This window comes from Dasypus novemcinctus, chromosome 27, assembly GCF_030445035.2.
Source record: "Dasypus novemcinctus isolate mDasNov1 chromosome 27, mDasNov1.1.hap2, whole genome shotgun sequence".
NCBI classification, from domain to species: Eukaryota; Metazoa; Chordata; class Mammalia; order Cingulata; family Dasypodidae; genus Dasypus; species Dasypus novemcinctus.
Genome location: NC_080699.1, coordinates 26,851,525 through 26,878,773, shown reverse-complemented (window position 1 = coordinate 26,878,773; position 27,249 = coordinate 26,851,525). Strand labels below are relative to the sequence as shown.

The 27,249-nt window shown below is 48.8% G+C and overlaps 1 protein-coding gene across 2 annotated transcripts in view; it reads right to left on the bottom strand.

Annotated features, from left to right (window-relative positions):
- Nucleotides 1-27,249, bottom strand: part of GRIK4 (glutamate ionotropic receptor kainate type subunit 4) — a 453,432-nt gene that overhangs the window by 171,070 nt on the left and 255,113 nt on the right. For both annotated transcript variants that reach the window (XM_058289034.1, XM_058289035.2), the window contains 2 exons: nt 12,410-12,507; nt 7,947-8,112 (listed from right to left, as the gene is read on the bottom strand). In XM_058289034.1, coding sequence (XP_058145017.1) covers nt 7,947-8,112; nt 12,410-12,507 — 264 coding nt within the window. The remainder of the gene's footprint in view (nt 1-7,946; nt 8,113-12,409; nt 12,508-27,249) is intronic.

The following is a 27,249-nucleotide window of genomic DNA, read 5'->3' as shown; positions in this document are numbered from 1 at the left end:
GGGACAGGGAGGGGAGAAGGGCAGCCAGTGCTGGGGAGGGCTGCGTCCCACCCTGAGCCGTTCACCAGCTAGGCGGTCCCTTCCCACCCAACAGCGCCTGGCACAGCGGGAAGATCGCCCGGGCGTGAAGGCCAGCAGGTGAGGGGGGGCGACTCCCCGCTCCCTTACACCTCAGTGTCCTCAACTGTAAAAGAAGGACAAGAACTACTGTTCAGGGTGACGGGGACGAGGTCAAGGAAGTGGAACAGTGCCTGTCCCCTGGAAGCTGCTCGAATATCCGCTCTCCCAGTCATTCCCCTCCCGCTCACAGCCTAACTGTCCTTCAACCCATCTCCTCCCCTAACCTTCTCTGGCCTGCACCCCCTCCCCTGCCCAACTCTCACAGGATTTATTATCCCACCCACTAAATAAACTCCTTGATTATAAACAATATAAAATATTTGATAGCATATATGTTCATGTGGAGATCTGTAATGCACACATTATGTGTCTATACCTCAATTATGCACAAATGTAACATATACATCAATTATTTCGGGGTTAGGTATTTTTGCCAACTAGAACGTGGACTTCTAGAGCTCAGAAATTCCCTTCCAAGCTTCTCAGCACATCCCAGCGTGTGGCATGGGGGCTCAGGGCTGGCTGGATGGGCCTGAACTAGAGATTGCGGGGGGAAGGGGCTCCATCCTAAAAGGCCCGGGCAGCTGCAGCGCCAGGCCGGGGAAACTGACAGCATGTTGCCTGCGGAGCAGATGAAGGAAGGGGGGCTCAGGATGGAGAAGCAGAACTGTCTTTCTAGAGTGGGAGGACTGACCTGAGGCAGGCCAGCTCTTGGCAGCCTCAGCGACTAAATCTAGGAACAATGAATGGTTGGAAGTCACAGGGAGACAGATTTCAGCTCAACATAAGGGAGAACCTTCTGCTAGAACTGTCTAAAGATGCAGTAGGCGGAACATGAAATGCTGAGTTCCCCATCACTGGGGGTAGTCAAGGAAATACCGAAGCCTCTCTTGAGTTGTCACAGAGGGGATTAAACCAGTGGATGGAAAATCGAACTAGAAGAACTTTGATCTCTTTCTATCTCAAAGATTTTCTAATTCTATGAGTCAGAAAGAGGGCACTTTTCAATAGAAGGCAGTGGAAGGAATCTGCCGAACAGAGTGTGCTTTAGTTACAATAAAGCTTGGCATTTTCCAGTTGTCATTCTCCTCTTCTTTCCCTCTTTAATGGAACTAAGGAACTTACCAAACGCCACTAGAGAGGTTAAAAGCAGCTCTCCTCCCTGCCCCTTCCTCCTCCTTTCCTGAGGGACCCCTGGCCCAGCTGTGGGCCTGCCTGCCAAGTTCAAGGCTGAGGGGGACGCAGGGAACCTCTTGGCTTCACTCAGGATGCAGCGGGATGCAGAGATGGGAGGCTCAGCCGGCCAGCTGTGCTGAGAAGACGGAGAAGGCTGTCTCCCGGAGCTGCAAGGCACGGGGCGGGCAGGGAGCCTGAGCGGCTGTGAAAGGCACAGCTGGGGCGCACACAGCCGCGGGCCAGGACCCAGATACCGAGGAGGTGGGTCTGCAGGAGATAGGAGGGCCCTGGTGTCCAAAAAGGAAAAAGAAATCATTTCCACCTGCCTCCCTGCCTCGCCACTGGCTGCTTCCCTGGGCCGAGAGCTTAGGTCCTGGAAAACACTCATGTTCCTCGGATGCGCGGCACTTGTCAGTCCCGTGGATGTGGATGTGGTGAGGATTCGACGAGGTGAGAGGGGTTCCTTGTGCAGAGCGCCCTACACCTCCTCACTCTCAGCTCCCCTGCCCCGAGCCGAGCACACACGACTCGGGCTGTGGCGTCCAGGACCCCCCACGCAGCAGATTCAGGCCAGACAGAGCAGGGATGAGGGTCCATGACATCGCCAGGCCGAGAAGGGGTGTAGAAGTGGGAGCTCGAGGCTTGTCCCCCCACACCGGGCTTCACCCCAGGAAGCAGCGGGGACGGCAGGACTGCAGGGGTGGGAGGCGGAGACCGGGCAGCAGGGCCTCCGGCTCAGGAACAGGAGCCGCCCGGCCCTTCTGGATGGCAAGGACCGGCTTGGGGAGAACCTGGCACCGGCACCTGGTGCCTCCTCTTTCCAGGGTGTGTTGCCAGCTCGGCTCTCGGCTACTGGAGCCCTGGGAGCAAACGCCGGCCTTTCAGGAGCTCCTTCACCTGCACAGCTGATCTAACCTCACGGCTGCCCTGGGAGGTAGGTACCATTATTGTTATTTCCAGGTAACAGATAAAAATAACAGAGGCGGGAGAGGTTCGGTGGCTCAGCTGAGACCTAAAGCTAGAGGAGTCGGGACGGGTCAGCACCCAAAGATTCCGAGCCCTGGCCTCAGTTCACCAGTCCCGTTGGCATGGGAAGGCGTCAGACCTCCCAGAGAGCAGGAAGGATGGTCCCTCAGTTCTGTCTCTTGCATTTTGTTAGAAAAAGCAGGGCAGGAGGGAACGAGACCTGTGACCTTGACAATGGACCTCATCTCCCTTTTCCTCACACGTAGAACAAGAACATGCATCGAGCCCATCTTACATGGTCCTCACGAGGTTTAAACGAGATCATCTAAATTCTAGATGAGGGAAGTGGATTTGGCCCAATGGTTAGGGCGTTCGCCTACCACATGGGAGGTCCAAGGTTCAAACCCCGGGCCTCCTTGACCCATGTGGTGAGCTGGCCCACGCGCAGTGCTGATGCGCGCAAGGAGTGCCATGCCACGCAGGGGTGTCCCCCACGTAGGGGAGCTCCACGTGCAAGGAGAGCCTCCCAGTGCGAAAAAAAAGTGCAGCCTGCCCAGGAGTGGCAACACACACACAGAGAGCTGACGCAACAAGATGACGCAACAAAAAGAGACACAGATTCCAGGGGCTGCTGACAAGAATACAAGGGGACACAGAAGAACACACAGCGAATGGACACAGAGAGCAGACAACTGGGGGGGCAGGGAGGGGAGAGAAATAAATAAATAAATAAATAAATAAATAAATAAATAAATAAATTCTAGGTGAGATCATATAAAGCCCGAAGCTGGTGTCCAGCACAGGGTAAGCGCTCGGGAAATGGGTCACTGTGCTCCATTAGGAGCAAAAGGCCTCCCACAGTGCCTCCTGGGGGTGGCAAGGGAAAGGCCCACTACTGCCCCCATTATTCTCATATAGGACCCCGGGTGCCACTGCCAATCCCCCCCTCCCCAGGTGGCAAGGTGAAGTAAAAGCAATCAAATGTGCAGTGCACTCTGGACTCAGATATTTTCCACCCAATTACTCTGAGAGGCATTATTAATCCCCCCCCCCTTTTACATGGGAGGAAATGAAGGCACAGAGAGGTGGAGTGACCTGCTAACCATCACACAGCACAGAGTAGTGGAGTAGCTTGCTTGGGCTCCAAAGACAGTTCTCTTTTTGCTGCGCCATCCTGCCTTTCTCTTTGGCAGCACTTCCTCTCCAGCCACGGGAATGGCCTCAAGTTCAAAGTCTGCTGTGCTCCAGTCTGGACCAGGCTCGACAAACACAGGGAAGGAATCACAACAGGGCCGACCTGCACCTCACGCAGCTCCCAGTCTTGGCCTGGGCTCACAAGGGAGCCGAGGAAGGAAGGAAGGAAAGGCAGGGCAACTCGTGCGTGCCGAGCGCCTCCTGGGGGTGGGCATGGGCACCTCGAACTACTGAATCCCTCCTGGGAGGAAAAGTATCAGCCCATTTTAGAGATGAGACAACTGAGGCCGGAGAGAGGTTAAGGCACTTTCCCAAGATCACATGGGTTGTAAGGGGCCCAAGGTGTAGGGACACAGGACATGTAGCCACGGAAAGGACATTAAAATAGTCAAAAATGCCAAGGCAAGCATAAAACAACAATGAGCTGAGCCAGGGACAAAGATAGCAGGGAAATACCTGGCACCCTGCACTTCCATAAGGAGTCAAAGGCTCGGGGTCAACCCTGAGGGTCTCGGGGAGCTCTGTGGCAGGGCTGGGTGATCTGATCGAATAGTCCTTGAGGGCTGCAATGGGGAGCCCCAACTCTCCTTGGAAGCCTCCAAACAGCCAACTCCTCCAGGCTCTGCGGGGGTGACCAGGGCCGCCCCTCGGGTCCCCGCCACATCTTCTCCCCAAGTCTCATTAGAACTAGGCACTTGCAGATGTTCCGATTGTTTTCCCATTAAAGAAAAATAATTTAATCCACAACACAGCTCTCCTTAATCCAAAACCTGCTTATTAAGAACCTGCTTTGGGGAAGAAGGAGAATAAGTGGCATGGTTCCCCACGGAATGATCTTGGTTATGCCCAATTTTGATGATTGAAAAATAGAATTAGATGCCTGTTCCTAATTCTCCTTGAGGTGTCTCTCAGCCCTGTGTTAATAACGAAGAGAGCTCTGAACTGCCTTTCACTTCAGACCCTCATTTCCTCATCCTTTGATTAGATTTTTAATCCTCTTTGCCCTCAAACCTCTCCTGCTCTGCCTACCTTCCTTCCCCTGGCAGGCGGGTGGGGACCGGAGTTGCTCAACAGCCCAGGAGGACGAGTTTTCCAGCCGAGGCAGCACTGTGTGGTTGAGGAGCTGCGCCGGGGCTGTGGCTCACCCTCTCCAGGAGCTGCCCTGGGTCCTGGATGCTGCCATCGCCACACCAGCTCGAGGGAGGAAGGGGACGGCAAGCGGATTCCTTTGTCACTACCAGGCACGGTGGCCCTTAAGCTACTGCCCTGAGGCTGTTTGTGCAGCCCGAGAGGACGGCAGGGGCCGTGAAGGAGGAAGTGCTGGGTTGAGAGTCAAAGCAATCTGCGAGGAACTGTATGAATATCGAGGAACGTCATAATTCTAATAAAATGAGCAGGAGGACATAATTGTAATAAAATGAGCCTGGGCAGGAGGGAAACAGTACCTAGCATAGTGCTCAGCACATAGTAAATGCTTCAACAATTGAGCAATTTACTTCCCAAACTCCAGTAAGAGCCAAAGCAGAGGAAACAGAGTTCCATCTAGAAGCAAGAGAGACTGTGGCTAGACATAAGAAAGAACTTCCTGTTAGGTTGATGAGAGAGGGCATCGGGCATTGTAGAAGACTGCAGAAGACTGCTTGTCTTCTGTCTCTCAACACTCCCTCTCTGTATAGGATATGCTCCAATTCAGTCCTGAAGGAGTAGGCTGGTGGCGGTCATTCCCAGGAGAGAATCTTTCATTCTATTACCCCAGTCAATGGTGTATGGATGCCACATGAGGAGGGCCACCTTGAAATGCAGCATTTCCCAACCGTGTTCTAGAAAATACTAGCATCCAGTGGGCTATTAAATCGGCAACCTTTTGGAACTCTATTTATAGACCTATTTGGAAAATGATGAAGTAAATAGTTGTTTTGGCTACAGGATTTGTTGAGTGTCCATGCTAATGTGTGTCGTGAATCTCCAGGAAGGAAAGTTAGAATAAATGCTACCCCAATTTTCCCCCCTCCCCCTCAAACAGAACTCCTTTTTGGCAAATCACTTATCATCTAAAGCAGAGCTGTGCAGTAGAACTTTCTGCAATGACACAAAAGTGCAATATGGTGGCTACTAGCCATATATAGCTATTGAGCATTTGAAATGTGGCTGATGCAACAGAGGAAATGAATTTTAAACTGTATTTGATATTAATAAATTAACTCCAATTTAAATGTAAATAGCCATATATGGCTTGTGGCTATCAGATTGGTCAGGTCAGAGCTAGAGGAACCCAGTTTGAGAAATACTGGTATGGCAGTGATCCAGGAAATCAAATCCAAGCTCTATCAATTACAAGGCAAGCAAGATAGTCTCTGGGCCTCAGTCTCTTCTTTAAATAGAGGAGGCTAGACTCTGTGTTCACTGAGTTCTTGCCAAACCCCATCCATGGAGCTCCTGACTGAGAACTCCCATGCACCCTGTCTCCCTCTGAGCCTGTGCTCATCATTGCATTGTCTTGATTGCTTCATGTCCATAGACCCTGTTTAGTTGTCCAGCGAGGCTGCTACATCTTGAGAACAGAGACATATATATTGATGTTCTCTACAATCTCACCCAGAGCCTAGCACAATACAGTGCCCAGCACATAGTAGGGGCTCAATAAGTGCCTGCAGACTGACTGAGTGAAGAGAAGAATTGGTGTGTTACACACGCCCAACCTGCTGGTCCCCAATAGGATGCATCTGTTGGAAAAGGCTTGGAGTCAGCGTTCCTTTTCCATGTCTTAGGGTCTCCAGTGCCTCAATGCTAATTCCAGCTCTGCAGCTCCTATGCCCTTTTTCACGTACCCCAAACTGTTGGTTCTCCCAAGGGCAGCCCTGTGATCCAAACAGCTTTTGTCTGAGGACATTGCACAATGGAGAGACTTTCAAGGGCTCTCGATGGATAGGAGACCAATTCCCCTCTCCCTCTCCTGACATGCCAGTGTCTCCATTCCCCCTCCTCGCCTCCTTTCATCTTTAACCATCTTTTCGCTCCAACCGACCCCTCCCTAGGCACCATCAGGAGTCGTGCTTCCCTCCCTTTCCCTCATCTACTCTGTCCTAACTCTGTCCTCCTCCTGGCTAAACCTTTTCATCCTTTAAGGTCTATTTCAATCCCTCCCCTGATCCCCAAGCCTTCCCTATTGCTCAGGGGCCTCTCCTTCTCCGCTATATCACATACCTATGTACTATAAACCGCTTTGTGCCTTCTCAACTGTGGGCAGTCTTCAGTGCTATCTACCTGGAGGGCAGGTGCCACATCTCCTTTGTATCCACTACAGATTCCCGGAAAGAGCTCAGAATTTGGAGTGAGACGACTTGTATCTGAGCTTGGACTCTGTTGCTCCAAGGGTATAACCTTGGGTAACTCATTTCACCTCTCTGAATCTCAACTTTAAAGTGGAGAATTCTAATACTTCCAAACCCACTGGGCTGTTGTAAGAATTAAACAAGGTACGTGAAAGCATATATTGCTGGGTCTCCATTATTTTGTTTCTTGGGTGGCATAAAGTAAAAACTCAATAAATACATGTGGAGTAAATAAATGAATACACATGTGGAGGGAATCAGGTGGGAAGGTCTGGAAAAGTAGGTAGTTCTGACCCTTGATGTTGAGGTGCCTTTTGTTTTCAGATGCTGTAGGGACTCCCAGGGGGAAGAAGGACTGAAGAAGGAAGAGCAGTTCTGAGAAGCCAGAGAAAGGATTCCTGAGTAGAGATGGCATATCTCTGCCAGGCCAGCCCAGATAGACCTGCAGGTCTCACCTGTGTGGGGCAGGTGAGCTATGCAGGACACAGGTGCCAGGGGTCGGGCACTTGGCCCAGGGTCTGTCGGTGGCCAGCATCTGTCTCACCCCATGTGGGTACGCAGCTGCAGCCAGGAGCACAAGATGCATGGATTAGCTGGAAGGTGCTGGCTTAAATTAGCTAAATCTCATCAATGCTAAACTTATGTCACAAATTGTCTGAGAGTCAGAGAAAAGGCATTTCTAAAACCTCCATTTGAAAAAAAAAAAACAGAACCGCTTTATGGGGAATTGACCTTGGACCTTTTTCCATCAGCACAACCCGCTCTCTAGGGACAGAAGCATGTCAACCCATTTAAGTACAAATGCGCCCAAATTTATTTTTCTCCATCTCTCTTTTTGTATCCCCTTAACAATGAAGCTGAAGATGTGGGAATTGAATTTGCAGATACAAAATGACTTGGAGATCTGCCAGCCTTTGCGTAACGAGCTCCTTTCTGTCCCACCCATGCCCAGGGAGGCCCGGCAAAGGATGCTCCTGGACCGCTCTCTTTCTTTCACCCACACACACATGCAAAAGGGCAAAGACACCCGGGAACGCCTGGACCCACTGCTTATCAGCCCACACCTTCCCGGTGTGTCCGCACCCCGGGGACAGGAAGCCAGAGCCCAGGCGGCCGGGCGGGACGGCGCGGGGCGTGGCGCTCGCCGGGGACACGTACATTCTGCTTTGGCACAGATGAGGCAGGCGGTGGTGCAGTTGAAGAAGTTCAGGATCCCGGCGACAGCCACGCTGATGTCCGTGTTGCTGGGATGGAGGTTGAGAGTTGTAAACCTCTGGAACTGGAACTTGACAAATTCCTCTGGGGCCACTTTGAAGTGAGGGACCTGAAGGAGGAGCAAAAATGGGCATAAGTGGGGAAAAGTGAGAAAGAAAGAGAGCGATGAGTGAGACAAAGCCGCAGATGATGGGCTCTTTGACTTAACGCCTTTGCCACACGCAGCTTGCGGGGACCCACTCCGTGGGAGCAGGACACGATGACATCCCTGACAGTGCCCCAGATAGACCCAGGACCAGCAACCCTTTGTCCAGAGACAGGTAGAGATGTCCCTCGGGTCCCAGAGCTGGTGTCTGTGCTCTCTGAGAAGGTGCAAGAGTAGGTCTTTATTTTTGGAGGAGCTGCCCACTGCTGGGCAGGGAGACAAATGGCTCTTGAAGGGATCACCCTTCTAATGTTTTATCTGTAGTTAATCCATCAGAGCCGAGACAGCAGGGAGAGAAAATCATTGCTCTGGGGACTCAGAGAGAAGCCCCAAACATCCCAGCATCACCCACAGGTGAGTGAACCAGCTCCCAGCAAGCTTTCGTGTGTGAAGGTCTAACAAGATCAGGAGGGTGGGGAGGCTGAGAAGCCATCTAGAGAACCTCCGAGCAGAGCCAGGTTTAATAAATATCTGCTCTGACTTCATTAGGACAGTGTCCGCTTCCCTGTGTGCCCATTACTGACATTTCTGGGAGGCTCTGCCTCTCTTCACTCGGGAAGAGGTATTAACAGGTTGTGATGGCTACTTTATTGGAGGCTGAGGCTATTTGGCAGGTAATAGGAGACTTAAAAGGTAATAAGCTGCTATCCGCCTTGATTTCATTCTGTCACCCACGCGCCTGGTGTCCAGGGCCAGGAGTGCTGCAGTCTGCACGGCGCCTCGATCACAGGCAGATGGGGTGGAACCCTCATCCCTCATGCTCCATGAGGACCAATGCCCTTACACGAGGGCCAACTTAGCGCAAGCGTGGGGACATGCTGACGTTACAGCCGGACTTAGGGTAGGCGGCAGGAAGAACTGAATCATATCTTAATAATCTCCTAAATTACAAAGAGAACGTAATCATCTAGATTATTCGGAAATGATTGTAGCAGTTCTCTTTGCCTGTGCAGCTCAGAGGATATCCTGCCAGGAGTCTGGGAAGAGGATGAGATGGTGTGGGGGGATGTTTTTAACCTTTTGGGAGAAGTTGGTCTGACACTAGTGCTCCTCTGAGATCGGGGTACAGCAAAGGTAAAGATTTAGCAGAAACTATGGAGAAAATTCCAGAATGCAACTAGGATGAACCTTTGCACCATAGAGAGGGCAACCAATATTTTCCAGCAGAGACTGAAAAGCAAAGAATTGGGGAAAACCTGATGAGTTACGAAAGAAGGTTCCATAAAGAGTGAAGTTGACCTGGGTGTGTCATAAGGAGTCATTCTTCTCTCTTCTATTTTGCAGCCCATAAAATCTGCCAAAATGAGTAACCAATGCACCTTGAAAGTAAAAGAGGTCACAAAGGGGCGCGATGGAGGCCACCCCTGGGCAGGGACAGGATGGGCTGGCTGCCTCTGTGACCACGGCCTTCCTTGGGTGGCCGTCCAGCCTAGTGGGTTCCCTTAGCAAGTAACCCCCTCCCCAAGAAAGTGTGGAGCCCTTCAGATGCCTACCCTTGAACCCATGGCTCCAAGAGATGCATTGTGAGAAGGACTTGGGAAGGTGAAAAACAAATGGGTTTAGGGGTCTGTAGACTTGGGCTTGCCTCCAGGTTCTGCTGTGTGATTTGGGACAAACTGCTTAACTGTACAAGCTTCCTTGAAATGAAGATAAAAACACTGGGAAGATAAAATAAGATTCTGGGTAGGAAGGACATAATCGGTCCGTACCTAACAGGTAGTAAGTGCTCAGAAAATGCCTTTTCTCCTTCCCTACCCATCTTTCCCCAAATCTAGGAGCTCGCCCCAAATCTCTTGGAGCTGTTGTGCAAGGGGTGAGGGGCAAGGGGTCTGTCCAAGAAGGGGAGATGGTGGCGAGGCTCTAGCACAGCCCACCACTCTGAAGCCCACTGGAGAAGCAGCCAGAGGCCCTAAGGGGTCCAGGCAGGATGGCCCAGCCCAAACCTGTTGATTCTCTCTCTAGGACAAAGACCAATCCAATGGTGATTGGCAAGTGTAAATGCATCCCAGGAAGTCAAGTCGGGGGTTGGGGGGAGGACAAGAGCCAGGAGAGGTGAGCAGATGGAAGGCAGAGCAGTGAGGCAGACAGTGGTCACGAGGGCTACGGAGCTATAAGCAGCATTTAAAGGAATGAACTCCTTGGTGAGAACTCCATTTCTTTTCCCTGGAGCTGGAGGAAATCAGTGTAAGGCCGTCCAGCCTCAAAATATTAAAGAAACGCATAATCTGAACGGCGAGGAAAGGTTTCTCTGGAAGGAACCAGACCAGACACAGGAGGAGAAATGCCGGGCCATTCTGTGGGCAGGGCTGCAGGCTGGCCGGTCAGTGATGGCCCAGGGATGGGGTGGGAGGAGAGGGCAGAGCTCTAAGTCAGGGTCTCTGCCACTGCCTGAAAGGCCAAACAGCATTCAAGACGTGTTGACCGAGATAACACAGCCACTGGACGCCAAGGGGATGCCATTTTGGAGCAGGGACAGTCAAGGGCAGTGAAGGAAGGGTGCTGGGGGAAGAGGGAGAGAGAAGAGGAGGGTGTAGAAAAGGGGAAATGGGCAGCTGAAGCCTTGGCACCCTCACGTGGTGAGGGTCAGAGCAATTGCTGGAATAATACCCTGCCACAGACGTGAGCTTTCACTTGGAGCACGGCAAGGAAGATTTCAATTAATCATCAGATCCAACTTCTGATGTTGAGGCCTAGGAGAGGCTGGAAGGGACTGCAGGGGGCCGGGAGCTCCCTCTGGGCCTGGGCTGGCGGGACAGCCATCTCCCAGGCTATCTGAGGGGTAGGGGGATGGGGAGTTGTCAACATGGGCACAGCCCATGGCCAGAGGGCTCGGGGGGGGTCATCCTAAGGGGAGGGTGGCAGCAAGACCAAGGGCAGGGTGGGTGCTGGGGTTACAATGTCACTTAGATTTGCAGAGAACAGTTCTGAGTGTGGGTTCATAAACAAGGGAAAACACATATTTTGCTCAAAACCTCCGGGACGCACTAAACTCTCTGATTCCAAAGCAAGTAAAGGAGGCACCAGAGAGGCAGGTTCCAGGAGGACCTGGGGTGGACAGGGGCCTGTCTGCTGCTCTCCTGCCTCTATGGGGCAGCTCTCTGGGGAGGGGTCCAGTCTCTCTGGCAGTGGGTACCCTGTCCTATTATTTCTGGGCTGTCACCAAAGGACAGAGGCTAATGGAGCGGACCTACAAAAGGAGGAGAACCTTCAAGGCTGAAGCCTCTGGGGGACCAAGACTCTCGGCTCCCAGGGTGGGTGGAAGATGGGTCCCCGCCCCCTTCCACAATTAGCTCCTGACCTCACAGCCTTTGCCCCCCAGCTCCTGCTGTCCCCGAGGTCCCAGCTCCAAGGCCAGAAGTGGAGAGGAGCTAAGGGCTCACTTTCCCACTGTCTCCCAGGGATACATGTGAAGGGAAGGCCTGATTCCAGGAAGGACTGGCAAAGAGTCAAGCAATGGACAGACTCTCTCAACTTCCAAGTTGATTTTCTCCAGGGAGATTGGAGGGGGAAGAATTGATGGGACAGGGCACTAGTTGTTAGAAACTTATTCTCTACCTTATCTATTTATGTGTTTTATCTCCCATGGAACTAGAACTAGAGAAATGCATGGGACCCTTCACCATTCTAGTTGCTCTTTGAGGTTACACATAAAGAAAACTTCACTGATTAAGGAAGTACACACTGCAATGGGTGAATGAGGAAGAAATAGAATCAAAGCTCTCCCAGTGAACTTACAAAATAAAGGTTTTCCGACTTTATCTTAGCAATAAAACCTCCCGGTCCCCCAAAGGCATTCTTCCCAGAATCCAGATATACAGCAGGCTGTATGTTGATCACCAGGGTGCTGTCTGTGTTGGTGTGAGCGTGGGCACTCGGGCCGCCGCCCCGTGGCCTCCCCTGATGCCCACCCTCCCCCAGCCTCTACCCACCACCGAAGGGGCCCCTGGGGACACGTCCACAGAGCCCCAAGACTTGGAGAGCTCAGCTGGAAAGTCCTGCTGTGCAACCTCTCCTCTGAGGCCCCTCCCTGCAAAACGCCTGGAATATAGTAGGTGCTCAATAAAAGACTGCGTCTCCGGGGCTACAGTAAGGAGGAACACCCCCAGCTCTGGGGGGCTCTTCTGGCTGCATGCCCCTAAGGATCAGCACCCTCTTTGGAGCCCCTGGGTACAGCCGTCTGCCCCACCTGCCCGGTACTCACCTCCTTCTCTCCGCAGATGTTGCTGATGATGGAGCTGGAGGCCGGGCTGGCGGAGGGTCCCAGGACAGCAACCACGCCCTTGGGGAGGATCTGACACACTGCAGCCAGCAGCGGGGGCAGAGGAGCAGGAAGGAAACAAGATGCCTGTTAGGGCATGGTATTGGCATAAGGAGAGACATATAGACCAATGGAATCGAATTGAAAGCTCTGATATAGAACCTCACATATACAACCACATAATATTCGATAAAGCCACCAAACCCTCTCAACTGGGAGAGAGCGGCCTATTCAACAAATGGTGTCTGGAGAACTGGATAGCCATATGTAGAAGAATGAAAGAGGATTACCATCTCACACCTTATACAAAGATCAACTCAAGATGGATCAAAGACCTAAATATAAAAGCCAAGACCATAAAAACCTTAGAAAGCAGTGTAGGGAAACATCTACAGGACCTTGTAATAGGTAATGGATTTATGAATATCTCACCAAAAGCACGAGCAGCAAAAGAACTAATAGATAAATGGGACTTCCTCAAAATTAAAGCCTTCTGCACCTCAAAGGAGTTTGTCAAGAAAGTAAAAAGGGAGCCCACACAGTGGGAGAAAATATTTGGCAATCATATATCTGATAAGAAACTTATAACTTGCATATATAAAGAACTCCTACATCTTGAAAATAAAAAGATAAACAATCCATTTAAAAAATGGGAAAAAGACTTAAACAGACACTTCTCCGAAGAAGAAATACAAATGGCAAGAAAGCACATGAAAAAATGTTCCAAATCTCTAGCTATCAGGGAAATGCAAATCAAAACCACAATGAGATACCATCTTACACCCATAAGATTGGCAGCTATGAAAAAAACAGAAGAATACAAGTGCTGGAGAGGATGTGAAGGAAGGGGAACACTCATCCACTGCTGGTGGGAATGCAGAAGGATCCAACCATTCTGGAGAACAGTATGGCGGTTTCTCAAAAAACTAGCCATAGATTTGCCATATGACCCAGCAATACCACTGCTGGGAATATACCCAGCAGAACTGAAAACAAGAACACAAACCAATATATGTACACCAATGTTCATAGCAGCATTGTTCACTATTGCCAAAAGTTGGAATCAACCCAAATGCCCATCAACAGACGAGTGGATCAATAAAATGTGGTATATACACACAATGGAATACTACTCGGCTGTAAGAACAAACACACTACAAACACATGTGATAACATGGATGAATCTTGAGAACCTTATGTTGAGTGAAGCAACCCAGACATTGAAGGACAAATACTACATGACCTCAATGATATGAAATAAACAAGCTGCCCTAGATAGCAAGAGACTGAACGATAGGCTTGCAGGAAATCGGAGGGTGGAGGAAGGATATGAGCCGATGTCTGCAGGGGTGGAATTTAAGACGAGATGGTGGTAAGTATGAACACAAAGAAGAGATAAAAGGGGGGCAAGGGGTTGCCTTTGCTTGGGGCTTTGCGGGTTTGAGGGTGGCTGGGGAGGGACGGGTGGGTAACGTTGCCCAAAAGTGGGGGGAGGGAGGGGTAGCATACGAACCAGGAGAGGGTCAGGTGTTGGTGGAGAGTAAAATGCCGAGAAAATCATATCAAAATATAATAAAGAGGGTTACCTGTTTAGAATGCTCGGAGGGGAGGGTCTGATGCAGGACGGGCTCCTGGGGAATGTCTAAATGCTCATTCTGCCAGAGTGGGTGACACCATGGGGTAGAAACCCAAGTAGTGAGAGTGGGGGTGGACCCACATCCTGGGGAGGACTAATGCCATCCAATAGAGGGAACTGTATCCCTCGAGAGAAAGGGTGGCTCCCAGGGCATTGGGGCAGTTGAGCAAGTTAGGCCCTGAACACTATTCCATCTATCTCTGGAAGTGGCTCCTCAGGAAACGGAGGTTGGCTATCACTGAGGGCACTAAGGTGGAAGGGAAAATGGACGTTAAATGTGTGGAACCAAAGTAAATGGGGGGTAAGAGAGGAGTTTCTTGAGAGTACACAAGGATGGATATAAAACATGTAATATTACACCATAACATATAGGAGATGACAGACTGATAATGTAAACCATAATGTAAAACATAGGATAACTAAAAATGTAAAGAACTGTGTATCCTAAAGTATGCACCATAATGTAAATACAGATGTCACCTTGTTAGAAAGCTAATGTCTCAGACTCTGTACATCACTTTAAGTAAATATGATATGAATAGGGCGTAAGAGTATCACTGTGGAAGGGAAAAGGTTTTCTGGTGGATGTGTGGGAGTGCTGTATATTATATATATACATTGCTGTGGTCTAGGACAGTAGGGGGGGTACTGGGTTCCCGGCCAGTGGTGCTCTGTCGTGGTCCCTAGGGGAGCAGCGACAGTCTCCCAGGTACAGTGGTGGGGACCGGGAGGGAGTGAGGGTTCAACAGTGAGCCCCTGATACTAATGACTATGCTTGTGAGCTGATAAACCCAAAATAATAACAAGGCCTAGAGCAACTTTGTGCCTGGGAATTTCCTTCTGTCAGCCTTCATGTTACTCAAATGTGGCCAGTCTCGAAGCCAAACTCAGCATGTAAATGCAATGCCTTCCCCCCAGCGTGGGACATGACACCCGGGGATGAGCCTCCCTGGCAACGAGGGACCACTATCAACTACCAACTGATGATGCAACTGGAAAATGACCTTATACGGAAGGTTCAATGCGGATCAGCAGAATATCCATGTCTACATAAAATACCATGACTTTAAAATGCTGTTTGACCTAAAGTAAGGGGGAAATGGAAAGGAGAAATGAGTTTATATGGCTACGAGTTTCTAAAAAAGAGTCTGGAGGCTGGCAGAAGGTTTGCCCTCATGCACAACTGAGCAGAGTCAGAGAGACAGATAAAGCAGATACAACCCCCAGATATTGGTTCCTTTGAGGGCTAAAGAGACCCATGGGAGTTATGGTCATGGCCGATGGGGTTAACTACCAGGGCAGATGGCCCCTCTTTGGAAATGGTGTTTATGTGTGATGAATCTGGACTCAGATGGGATCTCCCTTCATAAGACTTTCATGCTAATGTGCTGGAGGTGCAGTTAATGTTGGGGTTTAAGATATATTTAGGGGATTTGAATCTCTGGACTGACAATGTGATAGCCAGATCCTGAGCCTCAACAGACTCCAGCACCTACAATCTGATTTATTGGACTTACCACACTCAGCTAAGATGGAGGTGAAGGACAACCACCACACCATGGAGCCTAGAATGATTACAACTGAAAATGGGAGGATTGCATCCAGCATCCAGGTGGAATCTGAGCCTCCTCTTGACATAAAGGTGCAATGGACACAACCAATCCAGTGTCCACATAGAAGAGGTGGCATTGGATTGGGAAAAGTGGACATAATGGACAAAGGGTATGGGGAAAGGCAGGAAGAGATGAGAGGTGGAGGCGTCTTCGGGACATGGAGCTGCCCTGGATGGTGCTTCAGAGGTAATCACCGGACATTGTAAATCCTCACAGGGCCTACATGATGGAATAGAGGAGAGTATGGGCCATGATGTGAACCAATGTATATGAGGTGCAGAGGTGCCCAAAGATGTACTTACCAAATCCAATGGATGTGTCATGATGATGGGAACGAGTGTTGTTGGGGGGGGGGGGGGAGAGGGGGGGTGGGGGGGTGGGGTTGAATGGGACCTCACATATATATTTTTAATGTAATATTATTACAAAGTCAATAAAAAATAAAAAAATTAAAAAAAAAAAAAAAAGATGCCTGTTAGGTACGGCCTGGGCCGACCCCCACCCACGGGGCTGCAGCCTCGAGCCCTCTCATCTTCACCGCCGCCCCCTCCCCACCCCTTCCCAGCCCAGCGCTTTCCCCCTCCTCTGGACTCTTCAGCTTCAGGACCGTTTTACTGGAGTTGATGGGAGAGAGTAAATGAGGAAAACGACCCAGGCTATGACAACACACAAGCACCGTCAGCAGAGCATGGAAATTGCCTGGACCACCACCTGAGGACAGGAGGTAATGGAGGAAACCTGCAGATCCAGCCGCTGGCCGGCCGGGCCCGCAGCATGCGGGGAGAGCCCGCGCACGGCTGCTCCAGGAGCAGCTGCCCACCAGGTAGCCTGTTAGTCCCCCAAACACAAAGACAGAGGGTCTAGGGAGGAAGATGGGCAGATCAGCAGAGAGACAAAGGGTGGCGAGGAAAGTACCAGAAGAGCAGAAGAAGGAGGACACAGCCCAAGTCAAAGGGAGCGAAGGAGCGGGGAGGGAGGGAAAATGTTGTATCTCAACGCTACCTTCCTACCTTCACCTCAGCGGGGCCTGTGCTCCCTGAACGCGTGCGCTTCCTTCCCGACTGGCCGGCGGGTCCTTTGACCTTGTGTCCTGAACTTGGAAGCCCTCTTCCCTCCTCCATTCTGGACTCTATGCACCTGTCAGGCACCACCTCAAAGCCACCTTAGACTTTTTTTTTTTTTTGACGTTTCAAAAATGTGATTTTTTTTCTATGTTGCTTAATCTTGACCAGCACCATCTGCCCACAGGAAAATATAAACATAAATGTTTGGATAATAGTAAAGGTTTGCAAGGCACTTAACCAGTCATTCTGGGTAACTTCTCATTGTTGCTTTGCTTTAGCTTCAACAGCAACCCTACATCCACCCTTTCCCCCTTTCTCACAAAAGCAAGAAAAGAGTGAGGTCGCTTTGGCTAGCAGCCCTTATGTACAAACAAGTATTTCAAAGTTCCTCAGAGTGCTTTTTCAGTCCCATGGGCTTTCACACCCCTTTAGGTGGGATTCAGCACCCTTCCCTGGGCCCCCAGGTTTCCAGAGGTCCATGGTTTGTGCTGCTGGTGTAAGACACTTGTAAATGTGTCTATCACAGGTGTGGTTTAAATCTCCTCTCACTTCAGGATGGGAGCTTGCTGTATTTCTCTCTAAATCCTCACTTTCCATTTCCACAATGTCTAGAACAATGTTTTCTCGAGAGCAGGTGCCCGGTTTATATTGTTGAATGAAGGAGTAAATGAATGGGGCACATGATAGGAGGAAGAGAAAAGAATCTAAGATTTTAAGATGCTAGAGTCTGAGAAAGGAAGGACCAGAGAAGCGGGAAACAGAAAGAACACAGGATAATTCTCGCACACACGTACGCTGTGATCTCAGAACCAAGAAGCTGTCCTCAGAACATGTATCGAGGTCCCAGTTGCACTCCATGATTTCGCTGCAGAACGCAAAGCTTAACCCAGACACATTTGCCTCCTAATCACATTGGAGCCGTTTCCCAGGTCAGTAAACCAAGGGTAAGTGATAAGTTCAGGGCGCCTTGTGGTGTCAGTTGCAAAGCCATACCTGCAACTGGATGCGCCTTCTCCTAGGTTAGAGCACCAGGACCACCTTCCTGAGCACAGATGGGGAGGAGGAGCACAGGTGGGGAGGTGAAGCACAGATGGGGAGGAGGAGCACAGGAGGGGAGGAGAAGCAAGGTGGGGAGGAGGAGCACAGGTGGGGAGGAGAAGCAAGGTGGGGAGGAGGAGCACAGGTGGGGAGGTGGAGCACAGATGGGGAGGAGGAGCACAGGAGGGGAGGAGAAGCAAGGTGGGGAGGTTGGGCACAGGGAGGAGGAGCAGCAAGGTGGGGAGGAAGAGCACAGGTGGGGAGGAGAAGCAAGGTGGGGAGGAGGAGCACAGGTGGGGAGGAGAAGCAAGGTGGGGAGGAGGAGTACAGGTGGGGAGGAGAAGCAAGGTGGGGAGGAGGAGCACAGGTGTCGGCACTGCAATTTACCCTATGGACTGCAGACCTGCCAGGTCTTCTTTCCACCTGCAGCTCAGGCAGGGCTCGCACAACCACCTGGATTTCAGCTAACTGAGATCAGAGGGCGCCTGAGGGGGACCCGTCAGTTCTAAGTGCCAGAACCACCCCAGTGGCGATGACCAAACTTTACTTTGAAGAGTGCTCTTCAAAGTTCCAGCTATGCCCGTCAGTCGTCTCTCGTGATTCTCAGCCAGCTTAACTCATTCTGCCTGCTAAGTGCTCTGTGTTCATTATCCCAGCAAATCCCTACAACAAACTCAGAGGTGAATCTTACTTCCTGATATTTTTATGTTGGTAAAATTTACATAACATACAATCACCCATTTTAGAGTGAACAACTCAGTGGCCTTTAGTACATTCATTACGCAACCAGCACCTCTGCCTGGTTTCAAAACATTTTCATCTCCAGGTGGAAACCCCATACCTGTTAAGCAGTTACTCTGCATTTGTCCGTCTCCCAACTCTGGCAATCACTAATCTGCTTTCTGTCTATATGGATTTACCTATTCTGGATACTTTGCACAAATAGAATCATACGATATGTGAATTTTTGTGCCCTCTTCTTTGACTTAGCACAATGCTTTTGAGGTCATCCATGTGGTAACATGCATCAGTACTTCATTCCTTTTTACAGCTGAATAATATTCCATCATAAATTCTACATTTTGTTTATACATTCATCTGTTGAAGGGCACTTGGATTATTTCTTATTTTTTGGCTATTGTGAATAACGTTGCTAAGGATGTGGATATCCAAGTATCTGTGCTAGGCCCTGTTTTCAATTCTTTGGGGTATATACCTTGGAGTGGAATTGCTGGGTCATATAATAATTCTATTTTTTGGGAAACTGTTAAACTGTTTTCCACTGTTGAGCCACTTTACATTCCCACCAGCAATGTGTGAGTGTTCCAGCTTCTCCACATCTTTGCCAACTCTTATTGTAAGTTTGGTTGATTATAATCACAATGAACATGAAATAGCATGTCACTGTGTAGGTTTTTTTTAAACAGTTTTATTCTTTGTATTTTTAATTTGCATTTCCCTAACAACTAATGATGTTGTGCATCTTTTCACATGCTTTTTTTGGCCATTTGTCTATCTTCTTTTGAGAAATGTCTCATTCTTTGCCCATTTTTTGTTTTTTATTTTTGTTGTTAAATTGTAAGAGTTCTTTATGAACTTGAATAGTAGACCTTTACCAGATATATGATTTACAAATATTTTCTCCCATTCTGTAGGTTGTCTTTTACTATCTTGTGTATCAAAGGTGATATACAAAATTTCACATTTTTATGGAGTCCAATTTACTAATATTTTTTGTCATTGCTCGTGCTTTTGGTGTCATCTAAGAATCCACTGTCAAATACAAGGTTGTATGTTTTCATCTCAGGTTTCATGATTTTATCTCTTATATTTCATAGTGATCCATTTTCAGTTAATTTTTGTATATGGTGTGATTATTTCCTGATTTTACCATAAGGATAAAGCATCCTCAAGATGTTAAGTAATTCGTCTAAGGTCACCTAAGGAAAGGTTAGAGCCAGGATGTGAATTCAAGTCTCCTGGCCTCGTCAGTGTTCACCCTACTCCCACAGGCGCCCATTTGTCTGCACCTACCCCCTGCAGCCCCTTCTTCATTCACCTCCCTCACCCTCTTACCACTGAGCACCCCCCACCTCGTTCTCCTGACTACAAAGTCACCTCTGACCTCTCATCATTTCTCATCCCACACTCTGTGGCTGACTGCATTGTTCCTTTGAACTTCATAACGCCACCCAATCCTGATTCTCATCTGGTTCCCGACAACTCTTTCTCACTTTCTTTGTTGATGCTTATTCTTCCCCCTAGCCCCACTCCACCCTCTAAATGCAAGCTGTACCCATGCCTCATTCTCTCTGGACGATCTCGCCCTTGCCTGTGGGTTTGTGGCATCTAACCTCATCCCTGCCTGGAGATCCTGGGCTTTCTGACCTACAACCTGGATTACAAAAATCAAGTTTTCAATCATCTGCTGGAAATCAGCACAGGGACCTCCCTTTGGTATAATGCATCCAATATAACTAAAGTGGAGAGGCGGGAGAGTACAATCATTACAAACATGGACTCTGACGCAAGAGTGCCTGGATTTGAGTCCCAGCTCTGTCATCTACCAGCTGTGTGACCTACAGCAGGTTACCAAACCTCTCTGTGCCTGCTTCCTTACCTATAAAACCAAAATACTATCCACACCTCTCTTGTAGGGTTGTTGTGAGGATTAAAGTGAATTAATACATACCAAGTGCTCAGAATTGTACCTGAAATGCTACATAACTGTCTTAATATTATCCCTACTATTTCATATTTGCTGTATACTTTCTATATACTATTTGTGTGGATCTTCACACTTCCATGAGGAAGATTCATTATATTCCCATTTTACAGATGGGAAATCTGAGACTTGGAGAAAATACAAAGAACCTGTTCAAGATCACACAGGTAATATATGGTAGAACTGGGCTTGAACCTGGAGATCCATTTGAGACTCCTAATGATTCTACTCAATTCCCCTTAGCTCCTCAGTCTCAGAATCATCCTTTGACTCTTCCTCCTCATCTTTCCTCACTTAATCTCCTGACTCACTCTACCAATTTTGGGGTCAGATTCTGATGGTTGGACCTGCCCTCCTCTTCCCACTCCCACTGCCCCTGTTCCAGGTCGACCCTTCTTTATTATCTGTCCTCTAAAGGGTCTCCCTGTCTCCAGGATTTTTCACATCTAATCCACTCTCCAAACCGCCAGCCCTAACCATGGATCTGTGTGCTCCTCAAGGGAAGAGAGCCTGCCTTATTTATCTCTAGCCCAGCTCAGAGTTATGTGCCCAATGAATCTCTGTGGTACCACATTGAAGACTGCTCAACACCATCCATGGAAAATTGGAAAGAAACTAAATGTCCAGTCATAGGGGAACAGTTCTGTAGAGTGTGTGGGTCATATACTCAAATGGAAGATTATTTAGGTATTTAAAATGTTTGTGAACATTTTATAATAGTGTTAAAAATATTTATGTAATAATATTAAGAGAAAGAAGGGGGATATAAAATTATATGTATATCTATATAATGGCCACAACTAGGCGAAGATAGAAAACAGCTATGCATTGAAGAATGACTGGAAAGAAAATGTTATAAAAGCCGATGTTTACTGAGTTCAAATTATGGACAATTCCAAGAGCTTTACGTACATTAACATATTTAATGCTCATAAGGACCTGAAGAGATAGGTGCTGTTACTGTCATCTCATTTTACACATGAGAAAACAAGACAGAAAAGTCTAGCAGTAGAGTTCGGGTTGAAAGCCTCACCCTCTGGACTCTAGTTTTTAAACAGCTGGACGAGGCAACCTCTCTGGTGAAGAGCGATTAATTGGAATGTGAGTAGAGATTGTGTAGGCCATTGGGACACTGAACGGTTTTCTTTTCTTCCCTTTTTTCTTTTTTGGTATTTTCGATACTGAGCACGTGCTCCTTTTATAGCATGCCATTGCAGAAAACAAAAGGTTATTATAAAAACCTCTTCTGATGAGCAAGTAAAATCCAAATGGATCTGGTCTCAATGTCCCACCTTTCCAGCCCTTCCTTACATCATGTGTCCTACATTTCATGCCAGCTAGTCCTTCTTTGCCTAAAAAAACCTCCATCTTTCCTTATCTGAGCCCCCCCAAGTAGTTCTCTCCCACTCGACCAGGTGTTCTTAACCTGCTGCCTGAGATCTGCAAATAGAATTCATTTTGAGGAAAACCTTAAATGATCATTTTCTCTAACCTCTAACTGAAATTTAGCATTTCCTTCAATTCCGAATATAGGCCAAAAAATCATGGTATATTAGCAGTACCTGGCTTTGTCATCAACAGAAATCACAAATGCTTTCATCACTCACAACAGTGCTACAGATATCTTGAAATACCATTTACATTCATTACTACTCAAAATTATGCCAGTAATTAGACCTAATGTTAGCGTTGGATATTTAATACCTTATTAAAGAAGCATGTATATTAATAAATCACTTTCAAAATTATTGAAACTGCGTTTCCATATAATTGATGTCATTGGCCATCCGATCTATTTTATTTTATTCCTTTTAAAATATTTTCCTGAGAAGGGGCCTGTATTAGGATTCTCCAGAGAAACAGAACTGACAGGACCTCTATAGATATGTCATTATTAAGAGATTTATTATAGGAATTGACTCATGTGACCATACAGATTGGCAAGTCTAAATTCCGTAGGGCAGGCCAGAAGTTGGAAACTTGATGAAGATGAAAGTGAAATCCCCAGGAGAAGCCACAAGTTGGAAACTCTGATAAAAATGAAGTTGAATACCCCTGGGAAAATTAGCTGGCTGAAGTAGAGATAGAAATTCTTTCTGACTGCTGAAATCCTCAGTTCTCGCTTTTAAGGCCTCCAACTGATTGGATGAGGAGACTCTTCTCATTGCTAAAGGCATCCTCATTGTTGACTGTAGATATAATCAGCCTAGAAGCAGTTAACTGACTAATGATTCAAATCCATCCACGAAATAACTTCACAGTAACAATCAGGCCTGTGCTTACTTGATCAAACAACAGAATGCCATAACTTAGTCAAGTTGACACATGAAATGAGCCATCACAGGGTCCATTAGCACCCGAGACTACCTGAGAGGTCCAGAGAATAAAAAATTCCTTCCCTTCTTGCCCATCTGTCTGACAAACCCCTATTGATCCTTCAGCACCCAGCTCAGATTTGCCCAGATGTCTTCCTGTCCTTGGGCAAGAAGGTCTCTTTACATCCTCATCACGCTGTGACTTAGAGTCGGCTCTAGTATAAAGCCTTAGGGGACAGTGAGCATGACTGTCCTCCGAGCTCCCCACCAGCTTCTGCCCCGAGCAAGCTTGTTACCATGGGTCCTAACAGAGGGAAGTCTCTCCTTAAAATAAATTCTTCTAATAGGGCACTATCACTTATTTCCAATCCCAAAATCCAAACGGTTCTGAAGCTGGATGTTTTTCATCACACTCAGTTGGTGGCAAAATCTGATCTAAATAGACAGATGTGCAGCTATTTACAATGTGTGACTATCTGAAGATAAGCATGGATTCTTTGAGTATGGGGTTTTGCCCAAAGTCCCATTGGAGATGTTACCTCATAAGTGGTATATGTATCTGGAGAGTTTGGAGTCTAAATACATCCACTCTCAAGAGTTGCACCTGCTGTTCTGGGTTCCTCATGCACAGATGTGTCCACCTCCCTCACTGGACAGTCAGTGCCTAGAGGGGCAGAGGTCATACCTACATAGTCCTGGCAAAAAAGAATTGCTCTAATGAATCGAAATGATCTGAAATGGGTCCAGTGGAGTTGAATTGCCGTTTTTCCAGCAGCCATGGCTTGGAGATTTCCTGGGATCTGGAAACTGGTCTTCTTTCCCTGTGGAGGATGCCCGGCTCAGGAGAAATGGAAATCACTTACAAAGAGCGTGGCTCTGAACCCCCACACCCTGGTTCTGCAGGCCCCAGCTGACCGTGCGACAGGACAGAGGGGAGGAGAGCTTGGTCTCTGCCTCCCAGGGAGCAAGGATGAGAGGGAATGCAGAGGCAGGAGACATTGCCATGGCAACTAAGTTTCCAGCCAGCAGAGGAGTCGGGAGGCAACTGTCAAGGCAGCTGCTGGAATAAAAGACCACGATGGGGTGTTGTAACCCCACAGAGGGACTTCTTCCCTTCAAAATACCAGCTGTAGCCTGGCTGAACAGGAGGGCTCCTGAGTCTTCACGGGGTCCCTCCCTGTGGGAGAAAGTAGTTCAAGCAGGGGGCTGGGTCTGGTCCAGGAGGGGCCAGTTCTCTAGATTTCAGCTCCCTCCAGGGAAGGGGCCGCTTCCTGGTCCTCCTCTCTTACAGGGGGGCACCTGATAAGCCACTCAAATGGTGAGCTGCTCTCAGAGCCCACGTGGAAAACAATCACAGTCACATGTTGACTGATGACGATGTGGGGACAGAGGGAACTGGGAGGGCTGAGAGTCCTCTGCTTAAAGACTGTTGATGGTGATGACTCCCAAGTCGAGTGGGGAAGGCAAGGTCCCTCTTTTGTGCCTGTCATCCTGCACACTGAGCACGACGGGGAGCCCTGGCTGTCTCAGAGCAAGTGAAACAAGTGCCTTAATCAATTCAAAGAAAGATCTCCGCCCTTGTGCCGAAGCTTCCAGAGACGCATTCAGTTCTCGGCACTCGGCGAGTGAACAATGGGCTAAACCATGGGTCTTGCTGGTGCCAGAGCTGAGGGTGTGAGCCTGCGAGGGTGGGAGTGCCCAGTCCCTGCTCCCTGTCTCACCTGTGATGCAGGGGCCATCTGTTTGGATTCTCCAGCGTGTCAGAGAACTCAAGACCTCCAGTGGCTCTTCCTTCCCACAGCCTACCATTCAAAGTTCAGCCTGATCCCAACCCGCCATGTGAGCAGCAAATACCATGACCGTGTGCCTCCCATGTGCCAGGCACAAGCCCCTGGGAGGGAGGCTTTGCTCTACTGCTGATAGTAGCAGGCAAAATTCGGTGCCTAGGCATCAGTGCCAGGCACTGTTCTAAGTCTTTTAAGTCCTTTCTCTCATTTAGTTCTCACAACAACCTCATGAAGTGAGAACTGTGATTATTCCCATTCTATCCCTGAGAAACAGCCTATCTAGGAACTGTCCAAGGTGCTGGCCGAGGTCGGACTCGAACTCCAAAGGACATCCCACTTCAGAGCCGGCATTCTGACTGTTGTCTATGCTACTCTCCAGCCTGGCCCTCCCCACTACCCCTACCTAAACTTGCTGTTTTGGCCAAGCCCATTTGTCAGTGTCATCCAACACACTCTGTTTTTCCCTACCTCAACCCTCTGCTCATGCAGCCATGCCTTCTGGTTGAACACCTCCTTCCTTCTCTTCACCTTTCAGGCACTCCAAGGCCCAGCCCAGAAGCCTTACCCTAGCACTCTCGCCAAGCCTAGGTCCTATTTTCGACCTCCCTTGGCCCTTGTCTGAGCCACTCACTGGGAGCACCCACAGCAGAGGCTACCTAGGGTTTATGCCACTTCTCCTATATGGGAGTCATAATTTCCTCCTGGAGAAGACCAGGGGCCTCAGTTTCCTCAACTGTAAGATGTCAGAATTGGACCAGGTCATTTCTAAGGCCTGTCACCAAGAGCTTTTCCAAGACTATATTATACATAAGCAAAGCGGGGATCTCAGAGTAAGGTGGCAAGGGGCGTTAGCTGAATGACCTCACTATTTGAATGGCTTTTTCTTCTGACTTCTTACCCACCCATCCCCACTTTGATTGGTTGTATGGATGGATGGGAGAACACTAGCCCTCAGTTATAAGAGACAGCTCAGACCATTGGAGGTCAAGCCAACGGCGCGAGGAAGCCTGTGGGCAGCTCAGGAGCTGGCACGGGAGCAGCCAGGCAGAGCTGGACCCATGTCCCATCTCCACGTGTGGTTTAAGGAGAAGCAGTGTGGACAGATACCACACTTGGACTCACAGAGACAAACCCAGGCAAAGGTGAGGGGTTAACGGGGAGACTCCTACTTCTAGCTCTGCTGTAAATTAAACCTCAAACTGGCTCTGGCAGCAGTAGGGACGGTGCCTCAGGGTGTTTGGGTGAGAAAGGGTGGGCACTTGGTGAAGCTCTAATGCAATAGTGGCAGGAGACACACGATCTATAGAACAGAGAAGGGCAGGGAGCTCCTACAAAAGAAAGCCTGAAATGGGGCAAAGGTAGAGAAGGGACCCAGCGGGAGGGGTGGTGGCCTAATAGGTCTCATCCATCCCTATTATTTCACATCTGGGGGCTCTGCAGAGGGATTTGCAAAGTCAAACATCAAGAAACCTAAGGCCAGGGAGCGGACTTGGCCCAATGGATAGGGCGTCCGCCTACCACATGGGAGGTCCACGGTTCAAACCCCGGGCCTCCTTGACCCATGTGATGAGCTGGCACGCAAGGAGTGCCGTGCCATGTAGGGTTCCCCCCTCCGCGCGTAGAGGAGCCCCACGCGTAAGGAGTGCGCCCCATAAGGAGAGCTGCCTAGTGTGAAAGAAAGTACAGCCTGCCCAAGAATGGTGCCGCACACACAGAGAGATGACACAGCAAGATGACGCAACAAAAAGAGACACAGATTCCCGGTGCCGCTGATAAGGATAGAAGCGGGCACAGAAGAACACACAGTAAATGGACACAGAGAGCAGACAACTGGGGGGCGGGGGGGGGGGGGCGGGGTGGTTGAGAAAGAAATAAAAAATAAATCTTTAAAAAAAAAAAAAGAAACCTGAGGCAGTAGTGGTGAAATGAGGGTTTGAGGAAGTTTTCCAGGTGATCATCACTTTAAACAGACCCCCTATATGAAAATATGGCTATTCAAGTCAGAAAAGGGGGTGATTTTCTACTTACACCTTTCCAGTTTCCAGGTTTGCTATTAATTAACACTCTGTGTGATACGTTCCATCTCTGAGCCTCATTTCCAATCATCAGAGAAGGAGGCTGGCTTTTAGACTCCAGCATCTTTAAAGTTTCTTTATAGTTCACAATCTTGTGTTCTGCAAATAGGTATTCCTCCCTTCAGCTGACACTCCCACTGATTCATTTGACTGACTATGATTCATTAAGTGGAATTTGCACAGAGTTTTTCAAAAGCCACCTATTGTTGAAAATGAGGCACACCTGTACACAGCTGGATTGCTACAGCTCCCCTGCTCAGATCACAGGTTCTACTTGCCAAACAAGTGTGTCATTACTAGGGTCTCTTTCATCCCCTTGAAGCAGATTCCCGGGCCATAGGGTTAAAATAGTGGCATTGGGAAGTTGTTCAGAGCCCCAGAGCTACTCACATATTTTTAAATTAAGAATGCAAATTAGCCTTGACATACTAGCCCAGACAAATTAGCCCTGACATTGAGCAGCAGCTGCTTGAGGTGGTCCACGACAGCTTCCAAATGCTCAAAGCTGTCAGACACATCAGGCTCTGAAA